This window comes from Mercenaria mercenaria, chromosome 1, assembly GCF_021730395.1.
Source record: "Mercenaria mercenaria strain notata chromosome 1, MADL_Memer_1, whole genome shotgun sequence".
NCBI lineage: Eukaryota > Metazoa > Mollusca > Bivalvia > Venerida > Veneridae > Mercenaria > Mercenaria mercenaria.
The window spans coordinates 31935901-31960214 of record NC_069361.1 but is presented as its reverse complement, the minus strand read 5'-3'; the positions used below and the strand labels follow the sequence as shown (position 1 = coordinate 31960214).

The 24314-nt window shown below is 34.4% G+C and overlaps 1 protein-coding gene across 4 annotated transcripts in view; it reads right to left on the bottom strand.

Moving 5' to 3' along the window:
- The window catches only part of LOC128557060 (signal-induced proliferation-associated 1-like protein 1), a 65935-nt gene that overhangs the window by 22521 nt on the left and 19100 nt on the right, over positions 1 to 24314 (bottom strand). For 3 of the 4 annotated variants that reach the window (XM_053543616.1, XM_053543626.1, XM_053543623.1), the window contains exons 2-11: positions 20201 to 22589; positions 9379 to 9524; positions 5193 to 5381; positions 4243 to 4318; positions 3800 to 3898; positions 3293 to 3396; positions 2651 to 2808; positions 1866 to 1972; positions 1062 to 1196; positions 449 to 540 (exon numbers count right to left, since the gene is read on the bottom strand). In XM_053543616.1, the coding sequence (XP_053399591.1) occupies positions 449 to 540; positions 1062 to 1196; positions 1866 to 1972; positions 2651 to 2808; positions 3293 to 3396; positions 3800 to 3898; positions 4243 to 4318; positions 5193 to 5381; positions 9379 to 9524; positions 20201 to 21653 (2559 nt within the window). In that variant the 5' untranslated portion in view covers positions 21654 to 22589. Of the gene's footprint in view, positions 1 to 448; positions 541 to 1061; positions 1197 to 1865; positions 1973 to 2650; positions 2809 to 3292; positions 3397 to 3799; positions 3899 to 4242; positions 4319 to 5192; positions 5382 to 9378; positions 9525 to 10831; positions 10915 to 20200; positions 22590 to 24314 lie in introns of those variants that run through there. The other variant, XM_053543632.1, reaches the window with a different exon arrangement.

Below are 24314 nucleotides of genomic sequence, written 5' to 3'. Positions count from 1 at the left end.
ACAATATTTATATACTTAGTATATTCCACGTGTATTTCAAAATTATGTTGCATGTATCTTGTGTGCAAACAAAACAGCAATGGTTAGACTTTTTTGATTAGTTTTTGCTTTGCAATATTGCTGCTTGTGTTGTTTCAAATCTTTCCTTTAGCATAACATCAGTTTTGTCTCTGCATGTAGTAGCCAACCTAGAACAACTTAAGGAAATAACTAAAATATTTCTGTTACTGCAGAACACTGCTTAACATAAGCCCATCTATACACAATACTTATAAATGAGCCGCTTACAATGGCTACCAGATCAAATTTGACTCTAGTCAGTGTTACGCCAATCATCAAACATATATCAGCTTTACTTATGTAATCTGTGGCAGTTCAAATTAGAAATGTAATTGTAAGGCAAAAACTGCATGTTTATGTAAGTTACTTTATATTAAATTGATCTTACCTCAACATGCCAAACAACAGCACCAAGTGCAAAGTTGTCTGGTATTAGCTTTCCCCTGTTCTTTTCTTTCTTCTTACCACTTACAAATTTACCTGTTCATTAAAACAACATACTGAATAATTTGCTTATACTAAAATTTAATATTGTATTATCAACAATGCACTTAACGGTCATAACGTAACTTTCAGGCTTTATCAGGTAAAAAGAGAAATCAAGCTTTATCCCAGGCAAAAGCAGGCACCTGCCAATAACCATAAATTTCACAAGCAAGCTGGATACCTTCCTCATACAAAAGATTTCTACATCTGGTGTTTTTTTTTTATCCACAGCAGTGCAGGACAAGTGAATTAAAGTCAGTAACACTGATCAATGAACTACAAAGGCTATTTATTTATTAATTTCTGTATATAGATTATATAGATTCCAAAAAAAAAGTTCAAAATTAACATATTTTTTCAATACAATAGGAATGAATGCAGAAAGTATTAAAACAGTTTCTAATAGTAAAGTCTTGAAGCTGTGTACTCAAAACTTCAAGCAGTTTTAGCTTGATTTATTAAGTTACTGCCTATTTCAATATTTTCTTCTAAATATGTCAAGAAACTGTACATACTTAGTTTGGATGCTGACTCTAGCGAGTTACTGGTAACATAGTTTGTAGCTAAATCTTTGAGGTATTCTTGTCTTGTACGTAATGCCATAGCCGCAAACTTTTCTGAATGATGTGCAGCGTTCTCACCGTTTATCACTGAAAAAAGTTCATACTTAAAGTTTATAAAGTCATCAACAGTATCTTTTAAAATCATAGTTACTGTTTTGGTATATATGAAAAGTTGTCAAGATAATCCAAATCTAAATTACTCTGAAAAATGTTAACAAGATGCTGAAAGAAAATTTAATTTTGATTGGTTTAAAGTCACACAAAACAGCTTAAGTCATATGGTAACTTTCAATACAACTGGACATCTTGAAAGAACCACCAACATTCTCAAATTAAACTGAATGGCTTCCACACATAGGTGAGGGGCAAGTGATTCAAAGTCAGTGACCTTGGCCACTCCACCAGAGACCCTGATACTGAAACAAATAATGATAACATGACCTCTTGACTGCAATCCTAAAACTCTCTCTTCTAATCTTGCTTAACAGCGAAAGATAGCACCATAAAAATTTCACTCAAATTTTTCTGTTCATGGCTGCTAAAAAATTCTTTCTTCAGTATATCTACAAGCCAATGGTGGTCAAAAGATTCTACTTCAATTCATATGTGGAGCAGAAACAAATTTTTGCAATGTGCTGACAAATGGGTACACGTAAATCTATACAACAATTTTGAGTGGAAAATATGCTGTATTTAGCATATTCAAAGTCTTGACACTCTGATTTTGGAAGAATAACAAATCCTGATTTTGTATACCTTTAGCAAGAAGAAATTCAGCAAATTCTCGTGACTTGTAAAACTTTGCCTTCTCTGGTATAGTGGGGCCAAAGGGAGGTACGTCTTTTGATCTGCTGACTGCAATACTGAAATATATACATATACAAACATGGTAAAAATAAAGAATAATAGCTTACTGTCTGAAGTTTATCTGTCTAGTCATAGAAAACATGTAGGGTCAGGTTCTACATTTTAGATCCACAATGTAGAATTTAAATATAAATGAAAAATTTACACATTTCAAAACACATTTTCAGCATTAAAACTGTGAAATTATCTTACTTTTGAATGTCTATTGCTATTTGTAAAAGTTTATAAATCACTAAATTATGCTGCAGTGCTGCAAAGCTTTATGATGCTACATTATATGCAAAATTACAACCAACATATTTTAAACTTACATTAAAATCAGAACTATAACATAGCTATTATGAAGTGTGTTTTACTCCGAATTCTTACATGATTTGATTTGATTAAAGAAAGGAGGAAGCCAAGCCTTGTGTTTCCTGCTATAAATATCAGCTGTCACGAGGACCTGAGAATTATACATAAAATTGTCGCATTACTTTGGTTCATTTCTCAAAATAAACTGGAATGCATAAAATGAAAATAAAGAAGGTATTCTTGTGGTTTAATGTCTGATTAACCATGGTTCATCATTTAGACGCATCTTAACTCTGAAATGTTGTAAATGAGACATTAAACCATGAGAAGGCATTAATTATTCTACAACTAAGATGTAGAGTACAAGACATATGTGTTACCTGTATGAGGTTTTATCTGAACATGGATTGTGAACTCTAACGATGATGAACACATGTTGAAACTGCGATCGTACTGACTTTGGTGTGAACGGTGGAGCACCTGGCTCTTGGAATACTATCGTTACAATATCATTACCTATATGACGTTTGCGTAATAACTGAAACAGAAAAATACAACAAATTCAGCATATGACTGAACAGAACTGATTGTCAAAATTTAAAAACAAAATGTTATATGTTAATGATAAATCAAGCAATTATTTGGCATTTTGAGATCAATACTATTTTACAGCAAGATTTCAGATGGCAACAAAATAATGTTGGAAATCAAGTAGTAAATGCCAACTTCCCCTCATGTATGGAAGGAGTAAAATATCCTGCTATAAAACAATATATCAAAATGTTGTCATCTATCTTAAATACGATAAAAAATCTTCTTAAACAAATAAATGCAACTTTTATTTCACCATATGCTTCTTGTCAAGAATTTGCACTTCATTACTGTTTATAATTTTGGAGATACTTCTGTTAAATACTGTTGACTGTTCTGAACTTGCAAGTGACTGCAAAAAAGCCAACACAAATTTCATCCTAAGATTTAAAGTAAATCTTATGCAAAATGTATAGATATTGAACAGTTACCTGTTGATGATTTTTGGGTGTAAATGGAAGCATAGTGGATACATGGAACATGATTTCTGAGTTGTTGAATGTGGTATAAATAGAATGAGTACCCGTGGAATCCGCTGAAAATCATAGAAAACAACGTAAATGGCATGTTACAAAAATATATAAAGCATATATAAATATACAATATTAATGATCATAAAATAATTAAATGAAGTCTTCAAAATTAAGCACTCTTTTTTTTTAACCAACATCTAATGCGCTGGTTCCCAAACATTATACAGATAAAGGAAGAACAAGCAGCTGGTTCCAACTATTCTGCTTACATTAAACAATGCTAAGTGTAAAAATATCACGTATCTTTAGCTGGTTTAAACTTTAATAGATCAGTATACTACAGTTCCTTTTTAATGAGAATTACTGTACATTAACTGTACCATAAAAATCTAATTTGACACAGTAACAACATACTGTAATAGAATCAGTAAACATAAGATAATCGAAATATGACAATTCACTTACTTTTATTGTCGAGCTGCGCTCTGTATTTCTCGAAACCTTTTAATCGAACTTTATCACCAATACAGTGTAAAAATTCATCGAATGCTGGACTTGAATGTTCTATAAAATATCAATTATTGTGAAATTAATAAAAAAAGTAGAGTTAAGTTTTGAAACAACAAATTTCTGCAATTCCTAACTACATTATCTGTAAAATGTCTAAAACAGTGTTTTAGGCACTAAAAATGTTGACGAATGCACAAAATGGAAGGACTTGTGAGTTAGCTCTGTATATTTTATCCCAGTGCTTAAAAAATATCCTCGAAACATCCAGTGAAAACAGACTGGGGCAAATGCAATTCAATAAAACTTTACAATGAAATAAATATGTCCCTACAAGTATATCTCCAGTCCTGTTTCTGCTAATTGTTAAAGACTCCGATAATGCATTATGCTTTGCTTACCATTATTATACATTTCTTCTTCTGTGGTCTGGCCTGTCTTGCAGTACAAAATGCCTACTTTATAAGTGCTGAAAATCTACAATGAAAAAAGATTTTCTATTGAAAGGGAAACAACTTCTTCAGACATACAAGAATTGGGGGGAGGGGGGGTCTTCTCAAGATAATCAAGCTGCTCAAAGCTCATGCCTGTCAAATTATCTTTAAACTGGATATACTAGAAGCCTCATGATGTGTGGTCTATGGGAAAACTTTCACATTTGTCAATCTATTTCAGGGTAAACTTACACAATCTCTTAAAACAATTCATCAATTAGCCCCTTCTTCAAATAAATGAAATCATGTGTTGCCACATCAACAACAACTGTTTAGTATTTATTTACTCCACAAATATTGAGGATACAACACAACCTATTCACTGTATTATTTCTGTAATTTAAGAGGCTATGATGTAAGGGAAGCAAAATATTTTAAACATAATTAAAACTGTTCAACAACATAACAGTCTTGTTAAAGTTTGATGACACATGGTTTTAACTTCAAATATGGTTTTCACAAATGTGAAGTGTTTATAAAAATATATAATGAAATCCTACATATACCCACATCTACAAACTTAGTATTACATGAGTAAAGTAACTGTAATCAATTACATTTGCAAACAGGAGTAATCACAATGTAATTGATTACATTCCCCTGTAATCATGCCTAAGTCTGTCATAAACAGCGATATCACTGAATTTCATTGGCATAGATATTTGAGGTTAGGACCGAAGGGGCATAAAAATGTATCAAAGATTTTCAAATTTTAAAAAGAAAATATATTTTTAGGAATTTTCTTTATTCAATGGGATTCAAATTCATTTATTTACGCAATCAAGAAATCCACGAAAATTGGACTTTAAACTGATTTCACAGTATAACATCTTAGCTTTCATTAAAGTAACACTCACTCTTTGTTCATCTACTTTTATCAGCTGATCGCAGGTTTTCTGGCCTGCTGTTGCTTGACGCAGACATGAAGCTTGAACCTCGGGGACCAAGAACTCGAGAAGATCTTTGACTGGTACCCCACGCGAGCTACTAAGTCTTCCAGAAGCTGGAATAGCATCTTCTAACACTGACCCTCGCAATGTTGTAAGCTGTAAGAATAAGTAACCAATAAATGTTAAGTATCTTAAACAGAGTGCTGTTTAATCATAGCGTTGAACATCAAAAATCCCTAAAAATTCTGACAGGTCACACCCACAATAAACTGAATTATAAAGTGCAAGTTAAAGTTGTAAAAAATCAACCATGTTCAAGAAGACTGGAGTCATTTCATCGTCCAGTATCGAAAATAAGTTTTGACCAATTTGGGCCATCTGTCTTTTCAAGAAATGAATGAAATTAAAGCAACTCAATGAATGAAATTATAGCACCTTTCTTTTGTTTAATTAAATGTATACTAGTCATAATCTCGGTTGAACAGATACATTTATTAATAGAATGTCGTCAGGCTTTAAAATAACCTCAATAAAGAATGTTATCTGACTTTTTAGTGTTTCCCACTGACACAAATTATTTTAGCATGACAAGTGAAACAAAAGTTGGACTGAAGGCTTACCAAGACTTTAAACAACCTATGCTAAAATTAGACAAGGAATTAAAACATGATGAGGTGTCAATAATAGACTAGTTTATGTACTTGCTATTGGTCATTTTTTATAACCTCATATACAGTAGATGACCTCACTTTACGCCGGGGGGGGGGGGGGGTTTCCTCACAATATACTCTGATGGACAATTTACATGCAGCACATCAGATGCTACAGAGCCTAAGCAATGCCGTAGCGAAACCCCATTTACCCCTTCCAGCATTACTAGCATAGGGAGGAACCTAGGCAGAACCTTTACCTTCAGCCAGTCGGCAGTATTAGTTCCTCACATTGAAGAAAAGCACAATCTCCCAGTCAGCAACTTTATTAACAATCTCCTACTCCCCTACCCCAACCGCTTAGCCCAAACCCCAAAATACTCTAGAAGCTATGTCTTTGACCTGGCTACCCTGCTGTATGGTTACAATCGATAGATGCTGACAACATTCTCTAAATAAATGTAGTATATTTTCATCCAAAGCAAAGGGCAGTAAATATTTCAATAAAGAAACAACGTTCTTAGGTTACTTCCACACCTAATGATGAGGAATATGATGAAACAACCATAGGGATGAGAGCTAGTCTATCAAAGAAGTAAATTATACCACCAAAATCAATTTTCCATACAGTCAATCAACTTTTAATTTTCTATACGCAAATGAGTTGATCAAGCATTGTGGGAACCAATCTGACTTATGATTAATGAAAATTTTCTAAACCAGCATTCAACAAACCCCTTGTGTACCATAAACAGAACACATTCCTTTAATGGTTTGCCATTTTATCATGCCCACTTAATTACATTGTGGAAGTCATTAATTTTGTCCTTGGCCATATGCCCTTTTTATGTTATATCCTGGCTTTTATAAAAATGTTTCGGTCAGTTAACAAGGTACTTGAATTCTCAAGGGGTGACCTCTGTCACAAATAAACCAGACATGAATGGCATAGTTCAAATATCTAATGTGGAGTTCACATATTCTGTTACAGACTTTTTTAACCATGTGATTACGCAGTTTATGTACATTTTTTGTAAGTAAGTAAAATATATTTTCCAAGTCCTAAAGATGGAACAATTAAGCCAATATGAGTATGTTCCGAAATGTTCTGTAATTTTGCAAAACTATCCACAAACATACACTAATGGCAAGTCAAGCCCGTAAAATATTGATGATAACATCACATAATTACCACATGACTAATAATTTGTCTGGTCTTGTTACAAGTAATGCACAAATTAGTTTCAATAATGCACAAATTAGCGATTAGTGATAAACGACTGCACTTCCTGCATGTGTTTTGTTAATTACATGCACGTTTTCTTCATAAACTGACAAGCACATGTGCTTTACAATCTATAAATAACTTGCAGCCATTGTTGATGTATTTCCTGGGTGCCTTGTTCCTTCTGGCAGATACTTCAAAATGTCAAAGCATGTTATGTTTCTAATGCAAACAAAATTTAATGACATTGTATTCACTTGTAAGGGGGGCAGGCAGCTGTCTGAGTCATATTTGCATTTCATTTTAAAGATTGCAGAATCCTCTTATTAACATCCAAACTGCTTTGTTAACATCTATTTACTAAATTTGTCACACAATTTTAATGTGAATTGTCAACATCTATACTATATTATCAACATCTATACTACATTGTCAACATCCATACTGCATTGTCAACATTCATACTGCATTGCCAACAGCCATACAGCATTGTCAAATCTATACTATATTGCCAACATCTATACTACATTGCCAACATCCATACTATATTGTCAACATCCATACTACATTGTCATTATCCATACTACATTGCCAACATCCATACTATATTGTCAACATCCAAACTACAATGTCAACATCCATACATCATTGCCAACATCTATACTACAGTGTCAACATCTGTACTATATTGTCAACATCCATACTACAATGTCATAATCCATACTACATTGTCAACATCCATACTACATTGTCAACAACCATACTACACTGTCAACGTCCATACACTAGACTGACAACATCCATACTACACTGATTACTATATTGTAAACATCCATACTAAATTGTCAACATCCATACTACATTGTCAACATCTATACTACATTGACAACAACCATACTACACTGTCAACATCTATACACTAGATTGCCAACATCCATACTACACTAATTACTATATTGTCAACATTCATACTTCACTGGCAACATCCATACACTAGATTGCCAACATCCATACTACACTAATTACTATATTGTCAACATTCATACTTCATTGGCAACATCCATACTGCTATACTACATTGTCAACATCCATACGCTAGATTGCCAACATCCATACTACACTAATTACTATATTTTCAACATCCATACTGCATTGTCAACATCCACGCACTACATAGTCAACATTCATACTACATTGTCAACATCCATATTATTTTGCCAACATCCATACTGCATTGTCAACATCCATGCACTACATTGTCAACATTCATACTACATTGTCAACATCCATACTATATTGCCAACATCCATACTACATTGTCGACATCCGTACTAAATTGCCAACATCCATACTGCATTGTCAACATCCATACTACATTGTCATCATCCATAATACACTGTGCCCGCCCGCTTAGCTCAGTAGGTAAGAGCGTTGGTCTACGGATCGCGGAGTCGCGAGTTCGATCCTCGGGCGGGGCGTATGTTCTCCGTGACTATTTGATAAACGACATTGTGCCTGAAATCGTTAGTCCTCCACCTCTGATAATTCATGTGGGGAAGTTGGCAGTTACTTGCAGAGAACAGGTTTGTACTGGTTCAGAATCCAGGAACACTGGTTAGGTTAACTGCCCGCCGTTACATGACTGAAATACTGTTAAAAAACGGCATTAAACCCAAAACAAACAAACAAACAAAATAATACACTGTAAATACCCATACTTCATTGTCAACATTCATACTACATTGTCAACATCCGTACTATATTGCCAACATCCACAGTGCATTGTCAACATCCATACTACATTTTCAACATCAATACTATATTGTAAACATCTTAACTACATTGCAAACATCCATACTACATTGCCAACACCCATACTTCATTGTCCACAGTACATTGTAAACATCCATACTACAATGCCAACATCCATACTACATTGTCAACATCTTTAGTATATTGTCAACACTGCATTGTCATCATCCATACTAAATTGTTAGATTGTAAGTTTGTATTCCATGACATTGTGTACACAATCCATGGTCAGTGTCCACATCTGCATCAGTTTCCAGATGAATCCATGGAAAAACTACATTCTACACTGATGTTTGACTGGCATGAACACATCTGCTTATATGGACACTGACCATACATCACATATACATGTAATACTGGCCTTAAAAGTTTGAATACCATGGATATAGGACACAATGCAATGAATGCATATACACTGTATCTGAGATAACAGAACAGTTACAAACTTCTTACTATTTATACATACCTCACTTGTTCGAAGAATAACTCTGTATTGGAAGAGCCCAGCCTCAGATTTCCCAAGATGATTTTCCCGCTCGTCAAGCTTTTCACGTTTTAAACTGACAGCTACTGGACCAAGATTGTCGTCAACACCAAAATAATTCTGATGGTCTGAAAAGTACAATAAAAAATATTCAAATTACCTATCACCGCTATCAGTACAAAAAAGAAGGCGCTCCAATTTCGTAAATTCACAACAATGGATCTTCTTCTTTCACTCCCGCCTAATGTCTTTCAGCTATTTTCAATTGATGTTTTGGTTTCTTATGTTTCATGGGAAGCATAATTACTGTAAGGAAAATGTTGGTGGTCTTTGCAGCTCTTGACTTATAGTGAGGGGATGGCTTATAAATACATCTCTGTATCTAATTAACTCTATAGAATATTTCAATTATAAGACCTACAAACATCAGTTTCTCAAGGTGCTCAACAGGTGGTATTTATACACACATCAATCATGATAAACTAGAAATCTTAATAATCCATGCCTCAAAGAGATGTGGCAGATAGTTGCCTTATACAGGTGGTAAGGATCTTTGTTGTGTGATCTATCCACTTTTAAATGTACCCTCTAAACCAAGACACTGGAAAAATGGGATCTCACTATCTAAATCCTTAAAATGTTTCTCTGTATGTTAGTCTCCTCACAGATATACATGTGAAATGCTTCTGGAAAAGGATGAAAGTGTGAAATTGACTTTCAACATAATTATGCTGACCAAAAACATCTTAGCTGGAACGTAAATCTCAGATCAATTACGCACTATTGTGTGCCATACAACCTTCGAAGTGAAATACAAAAGTAATATGAACAAACAACACAATAAATCGATAGATCAAAAGCAGCTGTAGGAGTATAATGAATGGAAATATATTCAAAGCAGTGAAATAGTGAAATTACTTTCTCTTACACTACTAAAAGTAGTATACTGAACTGAAATGTGGCTTCTTACATACATGTAGAACCGTCATGAAAAATCTACACCTTTTGCCACTCTGTCCAATATTAAATGGGCAATAAAAATATCATATCACAAATTGGGTATGCTGAATGACTTGGGCTAGATGTTGATAACATGACAAAAATGTCCTTATAAGGGATATCAGCTATACATTTCGATTAATTGGTGCACTTTATCCCATCAATTTGGTTCATTTAACCCTATCAGTTATCGAAATCTGACCTAGCTTAAGCCTGAACAAAAACATCTGCAGGGCAAGTTTAGCCTAGAGAACAATGGAAGATAATGGTCAGATAACTGTATTTTCTTTCATTATATCATCATCATCAGAGTGCAAGTTTGTTAGAACAGCAGTAATCTACTGATTTATGTCCTGTTAATGATAAAAGATCAACAAAACAAATCTCCACATCAAAGAGAAAACAAATAAACTGTAAATAATTTGCAATATTTTACCATTAAACTCAGGAAAGTGTGTCATCTGGTTCAAAAATCTGAACAAGCTTTGCTCTTCCATACATCATTGACTCATAAAGTACCTGAATGCATTTTATTGGTGTAATTTAACATTTTATGTAAATGAACCATGTCAAATGAATCAAATTCCAGCTTTTACTTCAGTAAGCATGGTAAGATAGTTCATTTTAGTAAAGGAACAGCCACAATCTATATAATTTTCAATTTGAGTTATCATACTTCCAACTTACCTTAAAAAAAAAAAAAGAAACAGAAAAAGCAGCTGTTGTCCAAATATATGTTAAGAATGCATAATTAAATGGTTAAAAAGGCACTATTTTCAATATTGCACAAAAATGCCATAAAGGGAGGTAATAACACAATCGTTTGAATAGTTTCTTAAATATTAATTAATTATGTCAACCTTCGACAAATATATGAGAAATAATTATTGAAAAAAGGATTTAACAATAAAATAATATATTTCAATTTTCATGCTCACAACAAAAAATGTGGTAGTCCCAACCCATTTACTGGTACCTTGAGTACATGATTCTGTCTCAAACACAGAATAATGCACACGCTGTTGGTTGACTAACCCTTATCCTGCTAAATTTCTATAATGAACTTGTCCATCTTTCAATTTTGACAGTACCATTAACTGTTTAAAGGGGTGCAGACCAAAAAGATACTGACTGAATGGCGAACAGTGCAAATCATGATCAGACTGCACAGATGCAGGTTGATCATGATCTGCACTGTTCGCAAAGGAAACATCAATGGGTCCAGCATGATAATAAAGTGTCTCAAACAATAAGTGTGCTAGCATGTGTCTGTCCGGGAAAGCCATACAAATTGATACACAGCCAAAACAAAACTTGAAAATAATTTTCATGAATTTTCTCACATAATTCTTGAATGTTTACCAACATTTTTCTCCCCAATGAGAATTCAGTCCTGTGCCAAGAATCCTTCAATAGTAAAGCGAGAAAAATCATTGATAAGACAAAAATGTCAAAATGCAAAATGTAGGTGTGCCCTATGTCTTATTTCTAGTAACAATGATTACTTTTCTTCCTAACCTTGCCAAGTATTTGTTATGTAATGTGTTTGATATTTTGATATCTTACATTCACAGTGTGAAGGCTTGGGGCAAAATGAACAAATAAACATATGACAATCTTCACAGAAAAGTACAAGCAAGAAGATCACAAACCATGTCCATGTCTCGCCACATCAGTAGCTGTCTTATACTTTCAATTCTGGCCAAAAGCAAACATTTTTTGACTCATATACATGTGAAAATAATTAATTTGGTCATGAAGAAAGATCAAATTGCAGGACTTATGGACACCAGCATCGTTCAAAGATGAACAACTTACATCTATGATCTTTCTCTTACGTTGGCCAGTCATTTCTCTTGCTTTCATTAGGGCTGTAACGAGTATCCGAGTACTCGGATATCCACGAGTTTGACCAGAAGTTCGAGTACGGATATTTGTCATTGAATTCTAGATTCTAAACCGGATGTAAACAAATGTCTTAGGTAGAGTTAGCATCGGTCTTATTTTCGAACTAAAATTATCTGTCAAAACAGTGAATAAACATTTATCATTTAAGTAACTAAATTCAATAAAAAGTTGATACAAAATTTCAGTCCAACAAATAAAATTTTCTTATCAAAAAATGTGGAACTGTTACTAAATATTGCGATTATTAATGACCGACTGCATATCGTTCATCTGCAAGAATGGCCGAACATTGCAGAAGTCCACCCGCGAAACCCGACTTTAATTAATGAGAAAAAAATAAACATAGGTTAAAACTATTAAACTGAGCACTATGAGAACTGCAAAACTTAGATTCCATAAAAAAACAAGAGCTGTCCGTAAGACAGCCAAGCTCGACTATTCGAAATATTGGCCCAGAAGCAGGAAAATATTACCCAAAAAAGTTAAATATCAAAAGAGTTTTAAGTTCAAAAGGGGGAATAATTTGACCAAAATGCATATCAGTTATGGGACTTGCTGCTATCAACTAGTTTTATAACCCCGAAGGCACATGGGAAGTTTCAATTCAATATCTGCATTAGTTTTGGAGATAGAAACTTGCATGTAAAACTTTAACCAGAATTTTCAAAGTCCAAAAGGTGGCATAATTTGCCCAAAATACATGCCAGAGTTATGGGACTTGATCCAGTGAGGTTAGTAATTGATCTAGAAAAAGAAAAAATAAGTTTCAAATCTATATGCCTTTTAGTAATAGCTGTATGTACTTGCACGCAAAACTTTAACCAGAATTTGCTAAGTTCAAAAGGGGGCATAATTTGGCCAAAATGAAGGTCAGAGTTATGGGACTTGATCCTATCAATTACTTTTATAACCCCGAAGACACATGTGAAGTTTCAAATCAATATCTGCATTAGTTTTGGAGATAATAACTTGCATGTAAAACTTTAACCAAAACTTTCTAAGTCTAAAAGGGGGCATAATTTGCCCAAAAAAAACATGTCAGAGTTATGGGACTTGACCCAGTGAGGTTGGTAACTGATCTAGAAAAAGAAACAAGAGCTGTCCGTAAGACAGCCAAGCTCGACTATTCGAAATATTGACCCAGAAGCAGGAAAATATTACCCAAAAAAGTTAAATATCAAAAGAGTTTCAAGTTCAAAAGGGGGAATAATTTGACCAAAATGCATATCAGTTATGGGACTTGCTGCTATCAACTAGATTTATAACCCTGAAGGCACATGAGAAGTTTCAATTCAATATCTGCATTAGTTTTGGAGATAGAAACTTGCATGTAAAACTTTAACCAGAATTTTCAAAGTCCAAAAGGGGGCATAATTTGCCCAAAATACATGCCAGAGTTATGGGACTTGATCCAGTGAGGTTAGTAATTGATCTAGAAAAAGAAAAAATAAGTTTCAAATCTATATGCCTTTTAGTAATAACTGTATGTACTTGCACGCAAAACTTTAACCAGAATTTGCTAAGTCCAAAAGGGGCATAATTTGGCCAAAATGAAGGTCAGAGTTATGGGACTTGATCCTATCAACTAGTTTTATAACCCCGAAGACACATGTGAAGTTTCAAATCAATATCTGCATTAGTTTTGGAGATAATAACTTGCATGTAAAACTTTAACCAAAATTTTCTAAGTCTAAAAGGGGGCATAATTTGCTCAAAAAACATGTCAGAGTTATGGGACTTGACCCAGTGAGGTTGGTAATTGATCAAGAAAAAGAAAAAATAAGTTTTAAATCTATATGCCTTTTAGAAATAGTTGTATGTACTTGCACGCAAAACTTTAACCAGAATTTTCTAAGTCTAAAAGGGGCATAATTTGGCCAAAATGAAAGTCAGAGTTATGGCACTTGCTGCTATCAACTAGTTTTATAACCCCGAAGACACATGTGAAGTTTCAAATCAATATCTGCATTAGTTTTGGAGATAGTAACTTGCATGTAAAACTTTAACCAAAATTTTCTAAGTCTAAAAGGGGGCATAATTTGCTCAAAAAACATGTCAGAGTTATGGGACTTGACCCAGTGAGGTTGGTAATTGATCTAGAAAAAGAAAAAATAAGTTTTAAATCTATATGCCTTTTAGAAATAGTTGTATGTACTTGCACGCAAAACTTTAACCAGAATTTTCTAAGTCCAAAAGGGGGCATAATTTGGCCAAAATGGAAGTCAGAGTTATGGCACTTGCTGCTATCAACTAGTTTTATAACCCCGAAGACACATGTGAAGTTTCAAATCAATATCTGCATTAGTTTTGGAGATAGTAACTTGCATGTAAAACTTTAACCAAAATTTTCTAAGTCCAAAAGGGGGCATAATTTGCTCAAAATACATGTCAGAGTTATGGGACTTGACCCAGAGGGTTGGTAATTGACCTAGAAAAAGAAGAAATAAGTTTCAAAGCTAATGCCTTTCATTGATGGCTGTATGTACTTGCATGCAAAAACTTAACCAAGTGTGATGCGACGCCGACGCCGACCGCGCAGGGTGAGTAGAATAGCTAGACTATTCTTCGAAAAGATACTAAAAATAAGATTTGCATTTATCCTTTTAGAGATTTGTTTTATTGTAACTTGACAACGACGCAAGACTTTACAGCGCAGAATATTTCTAATCAAAAATGTGGCAATTATTTGCCATAAAATGAAATGTCCAGATATGGAACTGCTGCAATCAATATTTTATAATTACACCCAACGACACATGTGAAGTTTCAAATCAATATCTGCATTAGTTTTGGAGACAGAACTTGCATTAAAACTTTAACCAATTTTCTAAGTCTAAAAGGGGGCATAATTTGCTCGAAATACATGTCAGAGTTATGGTCTTGACCCAGTGAGGTTGGTAATTTGATCTAGAAAAAGAAAAAAATAAGTTTCAAATCTATATGCCTTTTAGAAAATAGTTGTATGTACTTGCACGCAAAACTTTAACCAGAATTTTCTAAGTCAAAAAGGGGGCATAATTTGGCCAAAATGAAAGTCAGAGTTATGGGACTTGCTGCTATCAACTAGTTTTATAACCCCGAAGACACATGTGAAGTTTCAAATCAATATCTGCATTAGTTTTGGAGATAGTAACTTGCATGTAAAACTTGAACCAAAATTTTCTAAGTCCAAAAGGGGGCATAATTTGCTCAAAATACATGTCAGAGTTATGGGACTTGACCCAGAGAGGTTGGTAATTGACCTAGAAAAAGAAGAAATAAGTTTCAAAGCTATATGCCTTTTATTGATGGCTGTATGTACTTGCATGCAAAAACTTAACCAAGGTGTGACGCCGACGCCGACGCCAGGGTGAGTAGAATAGCTAGACTATTCTTCAAAAGTCGAGCTAAAAACACTATAAAAATAACAGACTTGCACTGTTGTATCCTTTTAAGTTGTTTGCTTTTGATTCGTGGTCCAATCTGTGAATCGTCAACCCCGACTCGCGGATCGGATTAGATCACCACTTGTCTGACGATCCACAGCCCTAGCTTTCATAAATAATATATATATGGTCTGGCAACCTGTTTCTCTACATAAAGAAGTAGAAATGACCAAACAAGGGAACACCTCTTTGCCAAAGTACCAGGATAAATGGAAAATAATTATAATTTACAGTCTGTCTCTATAAACATTTGAAACTGGAACTGAAATTTGTTTTATTCATGGCATCTTCTTGATATTGACCAGATCAATATCAACTTTCTCTAATTTTGTCATTCAAGCTTCTTTGAGAGCCGACAGCACTTATCCACTCGGAGAACTGTCAACTGGTAATCCAAGTCTTTTGAAAAATATCCTTTCTTCATTTGTAAATAAATAATAGAAACTTTAGTCTGAAACATGGCAATACTAAATAATGCTAATTGATCAATCTCGATTGTGCATGTCTGGCATCATATGATGACAAGTCTTGTCAATACATTTACAGAAAATGCAAACATTTGAAATATCATCTTTTACTATTGATGTATTCATTGTAGTGTAGGTGCAAAATATGGGCAAAAACTAGACCATGTGTAAATCATTGCAGATGCTTTTGAGTCCTAGCATGCTGGACACGATTGATTCTGCCTTTGCAACCAGTGTAGATCATGATCAGCTTGCACATCCATGCAGTCTGATTTAGAGCTTCACTGTTCCCCATTCAGTCAGTAACTTTTTGGCAAGCACCCATTTTAACAGTCAATGGTACTGTCCAAATTGAAACATGGACAAGTTCATTATAGAAATTTAGCAGGGTAAGGGTTAAGTCAGAAAAGTTTCAAAGAAGATCCAGTATGACCGTCTCCCAGGACCTTATTTGGGAATGTTTCCAACAGAAAAAAAAACATGGGGAGAATGATCTGCCTTCCATTCTAGCTTGCATGAGAAAATTCAACCTCTGATGAGGCTCTGACCTGAGTAATGACCATGTGGAGCAAGTTACTTGACAAGTCGACAACCACAGGCAACAATTCAACCGAAGAGGCCCTTCAATTGGCTTTTCAAGTGGATGTTTTCCAGAAGAATATATTTGTGGGAATGGAAGTGATATGTCTGTTTTGAAGAGCAGTAGCTATCAGTTATATATAAACACTGGCAGAATGAAATGGGAAGTATCTAAAGCTGTCAGTGGGAGCTATTAAACCTCTCATTGTGATATATTGTTCAGCAATAATGAAAATATCCAGGCATGTCTTTATTTCAAACAAACCTGACAGGGCATGCTGAGAGGTTGGGCTATGTCATGAAACACAGCCAAATTATCTGTACCAAGTTAGTCTGCCAGAACCTCACTTGGGTCTAAACTCCTCTTCAGTTAATTTTATTTCTCCGCAGTTATCCAATTCGCCCTTTGAACAAAATAACCAAGTCTTGAAGAAATAGAGACCCAGCTGAGACTCCAGCTACAGTTTATACAGTACTTATATTTTTTCAAGTTCTGCACTTTAAATTTGGCAGTATTTTTAGGACGTAAACAACTGAAATCTATGTTAAAGATAAATAAGATTCTAAAAATATCCAAATTTTGCTGACCATTTTGTAAAACTTTACAACAAATACTTATAATTACCAAGATTTTTATCAGAACCTTGGACTGACTGTTCTGTTTACAACTGTTTAATATTTCTAATTTCTAAATCTAACAAGCATTCAGTGTAATTATTAGCTTTCAACAAAACTTTTCTCAACAATTAAGACTTTTCAATTTCAAATACAATGCAAATAGACTAAACAACCCTTGGGGTATAGACTTATTCCCGTTCTTTTCTTTTCACTTTATTTTCCAGCTCTTATTACCACTGTTATAGATGTTTAATTAAGAATAAAAAAATGTTTTATACTTTAAAAGGCAAGCTGTAAATTCTGAAAGCCTTTAACATGATATCAAAAGACTGGGGTAAATATACCTAAGTATGTGTTACAGGATAACAATGAGATTATGCAACTATGTCCTGATAATATGAAATATCCTAGATTTGCGAGCTTAACCAAAGCTAATGATTAAATCTGATTTAATAAGCAAGAACGATCAACAAACATTTAGGACTGAAAATGGTATATAATTGGAAAGAAAACTATAATGTCAATTTGACCTATACTTATACTTTGTACAGTACAGAAGACAAATAACACTTAAACAAGAAATGTCACTAGTAAGTGATGAATGCCCCAGTAGTGATATTTTAAATTGTAAAGAGCATTGTATTTATTACAAAACATGCTGTGTGACTTGCAACCCTAACCTTAACCACACTGCCCTTAACTGTGACCTTGACCTCGGAGGCACTGAGTAACTGACCAGACTCCTGACAAACCTCCTCATCATGCATACTATTTGCATCAAGCTTCATTGGATTCTCTTGATTTGTTTAGATGTTAACAGTCTGCAACATGATGTGAGCATACTGAAGGAACATGTCAATACAGAGGGGTAGGGAAGAAACTGAGCAGTCTTTCAAAGGATGATACATTTGTTTGTAACCTAGCAAGAGTTGCTGTATTGGGTAATAGGCTATCAGTACTGCTAATATTTCCTCTTAGAAAAGCAACAATCCTGACAATTTCCCCATATAATCGAAAAATGAAGAAAAAGACTCACAGAAAAATAGGCATCATTCTGGGATGGAACTTGTGAGTTGTGACACCCAGATACAATATTACATACCAAGGGCTGTTCAAATTTTCTATCACATAAAACTACTTATATTATATAAGTAGTTTTATGTGATGGAAAATTATATAAGTAGTTTTATGTGATGGAAAATTCGAAAAGCCCTTGGTACTTTTTATACTCTGGTTTTCAAATAAACCATTTAGCTCTGGAGGGACAATTTCATGAAATCTTAGCTGTTTTATCACAAAACCATACAAGAGCGCTGCCATGCGGGGCAATATACGCCCGAAGGCTTACATCATAGGATTGGAGCAAAATTTTAAGAACTTGACTGTCTGGAACAACAAAAGGAAAACTTCAAAAAACAAATCTAAGTCCACAAAAAAAAAATCAAAGTCTACAAAAAAATCCTGATCAGGTATAGGTATGTAAAAATACACCTTAAAATTGGAGGTACCATCCATGTTGTACCACAGAAAAGTGGTCTCGGTTTTTCGCTACGGCCAATAATAAAAAAGTTTCAAAATAAGCTATTTATAGTAACATAAAAGGGAAGTAATTAAAAAAAAATTATTGTAAGTACAAAAAAGAGATCTGCCAAATAAAAACAAGACCACTGCAATGCAGAGCAATATACACAAAGCAAAGTCATATATGACCTTTGACCCTTAAGTGTGACCTTGACCTTGAAGCGAGTCACCCGGAACATGCGCTCTGCACATCGTTACAATGTGGTGAACATTTCTGCCAAGTTTCTTTGAAATCCTTCCAGCAGTTCAAGAGTTACAGAGCGGACACGAAACAAACTGATATGACTTTTGACCCCTAAGTGTGACCTTGACCTTGAAGCAAGTCATCCGGAACATGCGCTCTACACGTCGTCTTGGTGTGGTGAACACTTGTGTCAAGTTCCTTTGAAATCCTTCAAGGGGTTCAAGAGTTACAGAGCGGACACGAAACAAACTGATATGACCTTTGACTCCTAAGTGTGACCTTGACCTTGAAGTGAGACATCCAAAACATGCGGTCTGCACATCGTCTCGGTGTGGTGAACATTTGTGTAAAGTTTCCTTGAAATCCTTCAAGGGGTTCAAGAGTTACAGAGCGGACACGAAATTGCTGACAGACGGACGGACAGACGGACGGACACCAGCGTCATAACATAATACGTCCCTTCGGGCGTATAATAAACAATATCCTAGCACTTCTGATCTGACCACAGACCGTAGGAGTCCTTGTAGGTGAGTGAATAAACATGTCCAAACAAACTATACATGAACATGTTCATTAAAGGTGTGTGCCTCGTCTATAATATATGGATCTTGTAAAACAAGATATTCATGTTAAGCTTACACAAAAATACTTTCACTACTTCAGTCATCAAATAAGTAGAATGTAATGGCTTGCATATCATATGTTTTTCATTCCAAAATACTTATGTCAACTAACACAAAAACAACATTTAATACTCATCTTAAGTAAAGCAAAACTGTATCAAATTACCACATGAAGTAAACTTATATCCTTATTAAAATTCCTATGAAATCAAGGATAATGAATTGTTGTGTAAACCTTATACCTGTTAATTATTTTACATGTATATATAGAAGTTTACTTTTTTTTTTGCATTTCAAACTTAATGCCAAGTGTTAAATTCATAGTTACGCATATCCCCAATGATACCTGTACACTCATCAGATGGCTAAAATTCATATACAAAGTTTTATTTCACAGAGAAAAATTTGATGAAAACTCACCTTGACCATTGAAGAAATGTCTGTAGTAGTAGGCACCAGTATCTACATATTCTATGACATGACCTTTGTATTTGATGTGAGGGGGCAGGATATGTCCAACACAAGTTGGAGAACAGTCTAAAATAGTCACTCCACAACATTCCGGGGAACGCTTCATTGATATTGCACTTCGATTTCTAATTTTTTCTCTACTAGTTTGCACATGTTTATTAGCAGTACTTTGTGTTAATCCAATTATCCTTTCTTCCTCACCACCAATTTCATTGCGGAAAAAAGAACAGGAGTGAATGAGGTCATTATTCCTACCATCACCATCATCGGTATTTGCGATGATATCTGGGTCATCAGCTTCACCCGCGTAACTTTCACGCGTACCTGAAGCGGCTGATGCTCCAGTTGATATGTTTGAAAAATTTACTGATGATGTTTTCAATTTTAATACTTTGTTAACATCAAATCCAATACTTTGACTATCATAATGGACGAATGCTTTCCGACGGAATCTATCATCTCCTTTCACTTCAATATCAGGCACGGTGTCACTAGATTTTACCCCAGTTTCTGGCTCATTCTTATTCCTAAAACGTTTCCAGACACCAGGTCCAACGTCTGGGGTAATTGACTTGGATCTAAGCTTTCTATCTTTTTGCTTTAACTTTGCTCTAGTTCTTGGACTTTGGCTTCCTTCATCAACTTCATCGGACATAGGACGGTTATGTATTACAGAGCCATTGGCAATTGTTTCTAAATTCCGTAAAAATATATGATTATTTTTCTCCTCGACTTTTGAACCTCGTAACACTTCTTTTAATTTCGAAGGAGCAGGACTCCTCTGATCAGTATTGGGAGGTCTTAAATTTTCCAACATCTGGAAAAAACTATCACTACTTGTGCTTGCATTCATCATATCTAATGAAGAAGTACTTCCATATTCTCTTCGAGAACTCATTGAAGTATCTAAATTTTCAACATTTATATATTCCATACTTTCTTCTAGGTTGCTGTTACTGCGATGCAAGCCTCTACTATATCTCTTTTTTGAACCAGATCTATGTTCCTGACGGACAACATTGTTTGCAGTGTTATTATTTACAATTTGTGCATCATTATTGCTGTATTTCTGTTGCCACTGGCGGCCTGAATTTGTCCCGTGTACTGTAGCACGCTGGCCACCTCGCACAAATCGTTCAGGTGGTGGGTCATAATGTGTCTGTGCACTATGTCGACCATCTACGTTTGCATGTTTCTGCTCATACTGACCGCGGTATCCATTCACTTTATCACGATGACCTGTTATATTTTCCTCCCTATCGCGATTCTGTCTTTTCGGCAATTCAGGCTTAGACTGCCCTTTTAATTGCTTATGGTAATATTCTACTGCTTGTTTTGCCCTATACTGAGCCGTCTCTTTTGACATAGGGCCAGTAAATGGCGGGATTAATTCCTCCGACATAATAACACTCCAATCCAATCATTTGACACGCTACACAACTCATAAAACGAAATTAACTTTTTCACACACAAAAGAATAGAGATTAACTTATCAAAATAACAGCCATAAAATTCACAGCAAGAATTTCATTAACTTTACACGACTTTCAATTTTAAATTTTTGTAACTCTTGTTTCATAACTAATATCCGCCACTAAAATAATCACACTTGTGCTTCGCTAAAATCCCAAGAAAATTTGAAATAAATCCAAAACTCCACAGGAACTGCAGAGTTCTGCGATAGAATAACAGATGTACTCTTCAAAGATGCAGCATCATTCCAAATCCAATAAAACATTCACTTTATTCTTATTCAACTTTTGCTCAGCTTCATTATCTTAAGAGCTTAAAACATAAAACCTGTATCATCAATCTTCCTCAATGCTCATAAAATATCATCTTGTGCCTTTCCATTTCTTGAAATCTGCAAAATTTCAGTATTATACCTGGGATACCAGGTCTGGCATTCAGTAATTTAAGACAGGAAACTTAAAATCAGGAAATATTTTCCTTTAAATAATCAGTTAATTAAAATGTATTAAACTGTTCTGCAGACCATTAAAATATTTCAAATAATTATCACAGCTGTGTATGTGCTTGTCTGTTTATCGTACGTCTGGGAAGGCTGATCAAATTGCTTCAATGCACATGCCTGCATATGGACATGATCAGGTACACACAAGAGCTTTAAGGCACAATCTGTTTCATCTCAGAAGCTTTATAATCATGATAATAGAATGCAGCCATGATATCTGGTCTGGAACTCATTGCAAAACATGTTTTTCCCCATTAAAATTCTTCCCTGTGAGTTTTTATGGGTAGATGAATGTGGAAGTTAGGAGGTAGCTCTAGCGTTTGGAGGACTCTCTCACGTCATCTTCTAAAATCCCTTGTTTACCTGTAAATAGAGAACAAAAAATTAAAATTCGTACATATACAAGACTATATTATAGATACTACAATTTTAATAGCCAAGTTATATTTGAAATATTTTTAACTTTACCTGGTATTTTCTATTGTATTTTCTATTCCTGTTTCAACTGCAAACATAGAAATAACTGAAATTTGCCTGATAAGAAAATTGAATTGTACGGGTACCTAAAAATTTAATGTATTTGAAAAATACAGGACAATATTTAAATTCTCTTACAATTAAAATTATAAGAATAAAACAGAACAGACATCCATGGATACCAGGACAGACAAAATTCTTGATTTTCATCACTTCAGGTACAATTGATTTAGCAAGATCAGAGATAACAATCAGTTAGGTTTGTGTAATGCCTGGGGTCAAGCAAGAGCTGTCTACCTTGTTTACTGGTTCATACACAGTAAAAACAAATATATATATCAAATTAATAACTGCATAAATATGATGACCAAGAATCCCAGATTTGTTATCAGTATTTCTAAACAACCAAGATATTAGGTTGGCATTTATAGCTCTGTAGCTAGCATGTTCAGCATGTCTCTGATATGGAAACATATTCTGATTATTGTCTGGTTGGGCAAGCTAGTAACCATAAATTTACCATCTTTTTAAATTTTCTTCATGCTAGTCTATAATACTGTTTAAAATGGAAACAAATAACAAAAGGTTCTGACATTCAACAATGAGACTCTCTTGATGAACTAAATAAGGTATTCATTAGTTCCATAGATTTCAGACATCCTTCTGAAATTTGTACAAAGAAGTTTAAAATGTTCAACTTTTCCACTCAGATGTAATAGCTGTTTGGTCCAAAGACTTTGTTGTAAGCAACTACAAAAATGAGCTGTTTTTTCTGTCCACTAAATAAATACATGTATGTATATAAGAAGCAAATATTGTTCTATATCTTGGATATGATAGCAAAGAGCAAGCTATGCAAGATTACATAGCAACACTAACTTTTGTCTTTTTAGAATACCTAGTTTAACTTCAAACGGCTTTTCTTGACCACTTACATCAACATTTTCATATACATTACGAAAACGTAAAGCTTCCCAACGAAATTCCAGAAAACTTATCAATCATAAAAAAAAACAATTTTTATTATCAATATTGCCAGAAGTTTAGGTTTTCTAGGCCTGCAGATTCCATTAATACACCAGCGATAAATTCCGAGAACCATTGAGAACCATTATCTATCTGGCAACACAAACAACAGCTATGATCACCATTATTTTTCTGGTCTTCAAACATTGTGCTGTCTTATCTTTGCTACAGCATGACAGAAATATTTCAGACGCAATTTCTTACTATAACATACAATGGCATAACTTCAAACAGATCATGTACTTTATCTGCAATTCATTTGACTGCATTTCCAAGAGATGTTAATCAATTTTCCATGTTTTTGTCTGCACTGATTGGTATTCTCTTTGGGAAAATCTCTGAGATCAGGCTTTAATTATTTTGGAAAATTTATTCCAAGTGTCATGAAGCTGACAGATCGATCTCAGACTGTAACAGTCTGCAAAGGCCAGGCAAGCAATGAATGTGCATAATAAAGAAGAGAAGTTAAATACAGAAAACAGTGCCAATAAGAATGATGTCAAATAAGTTCCAAAAAAATATGTGCATGCCCACTTTATATTGATGATGTCTACAAAGCTTCATTTGACCAGGATGAAATCTGTC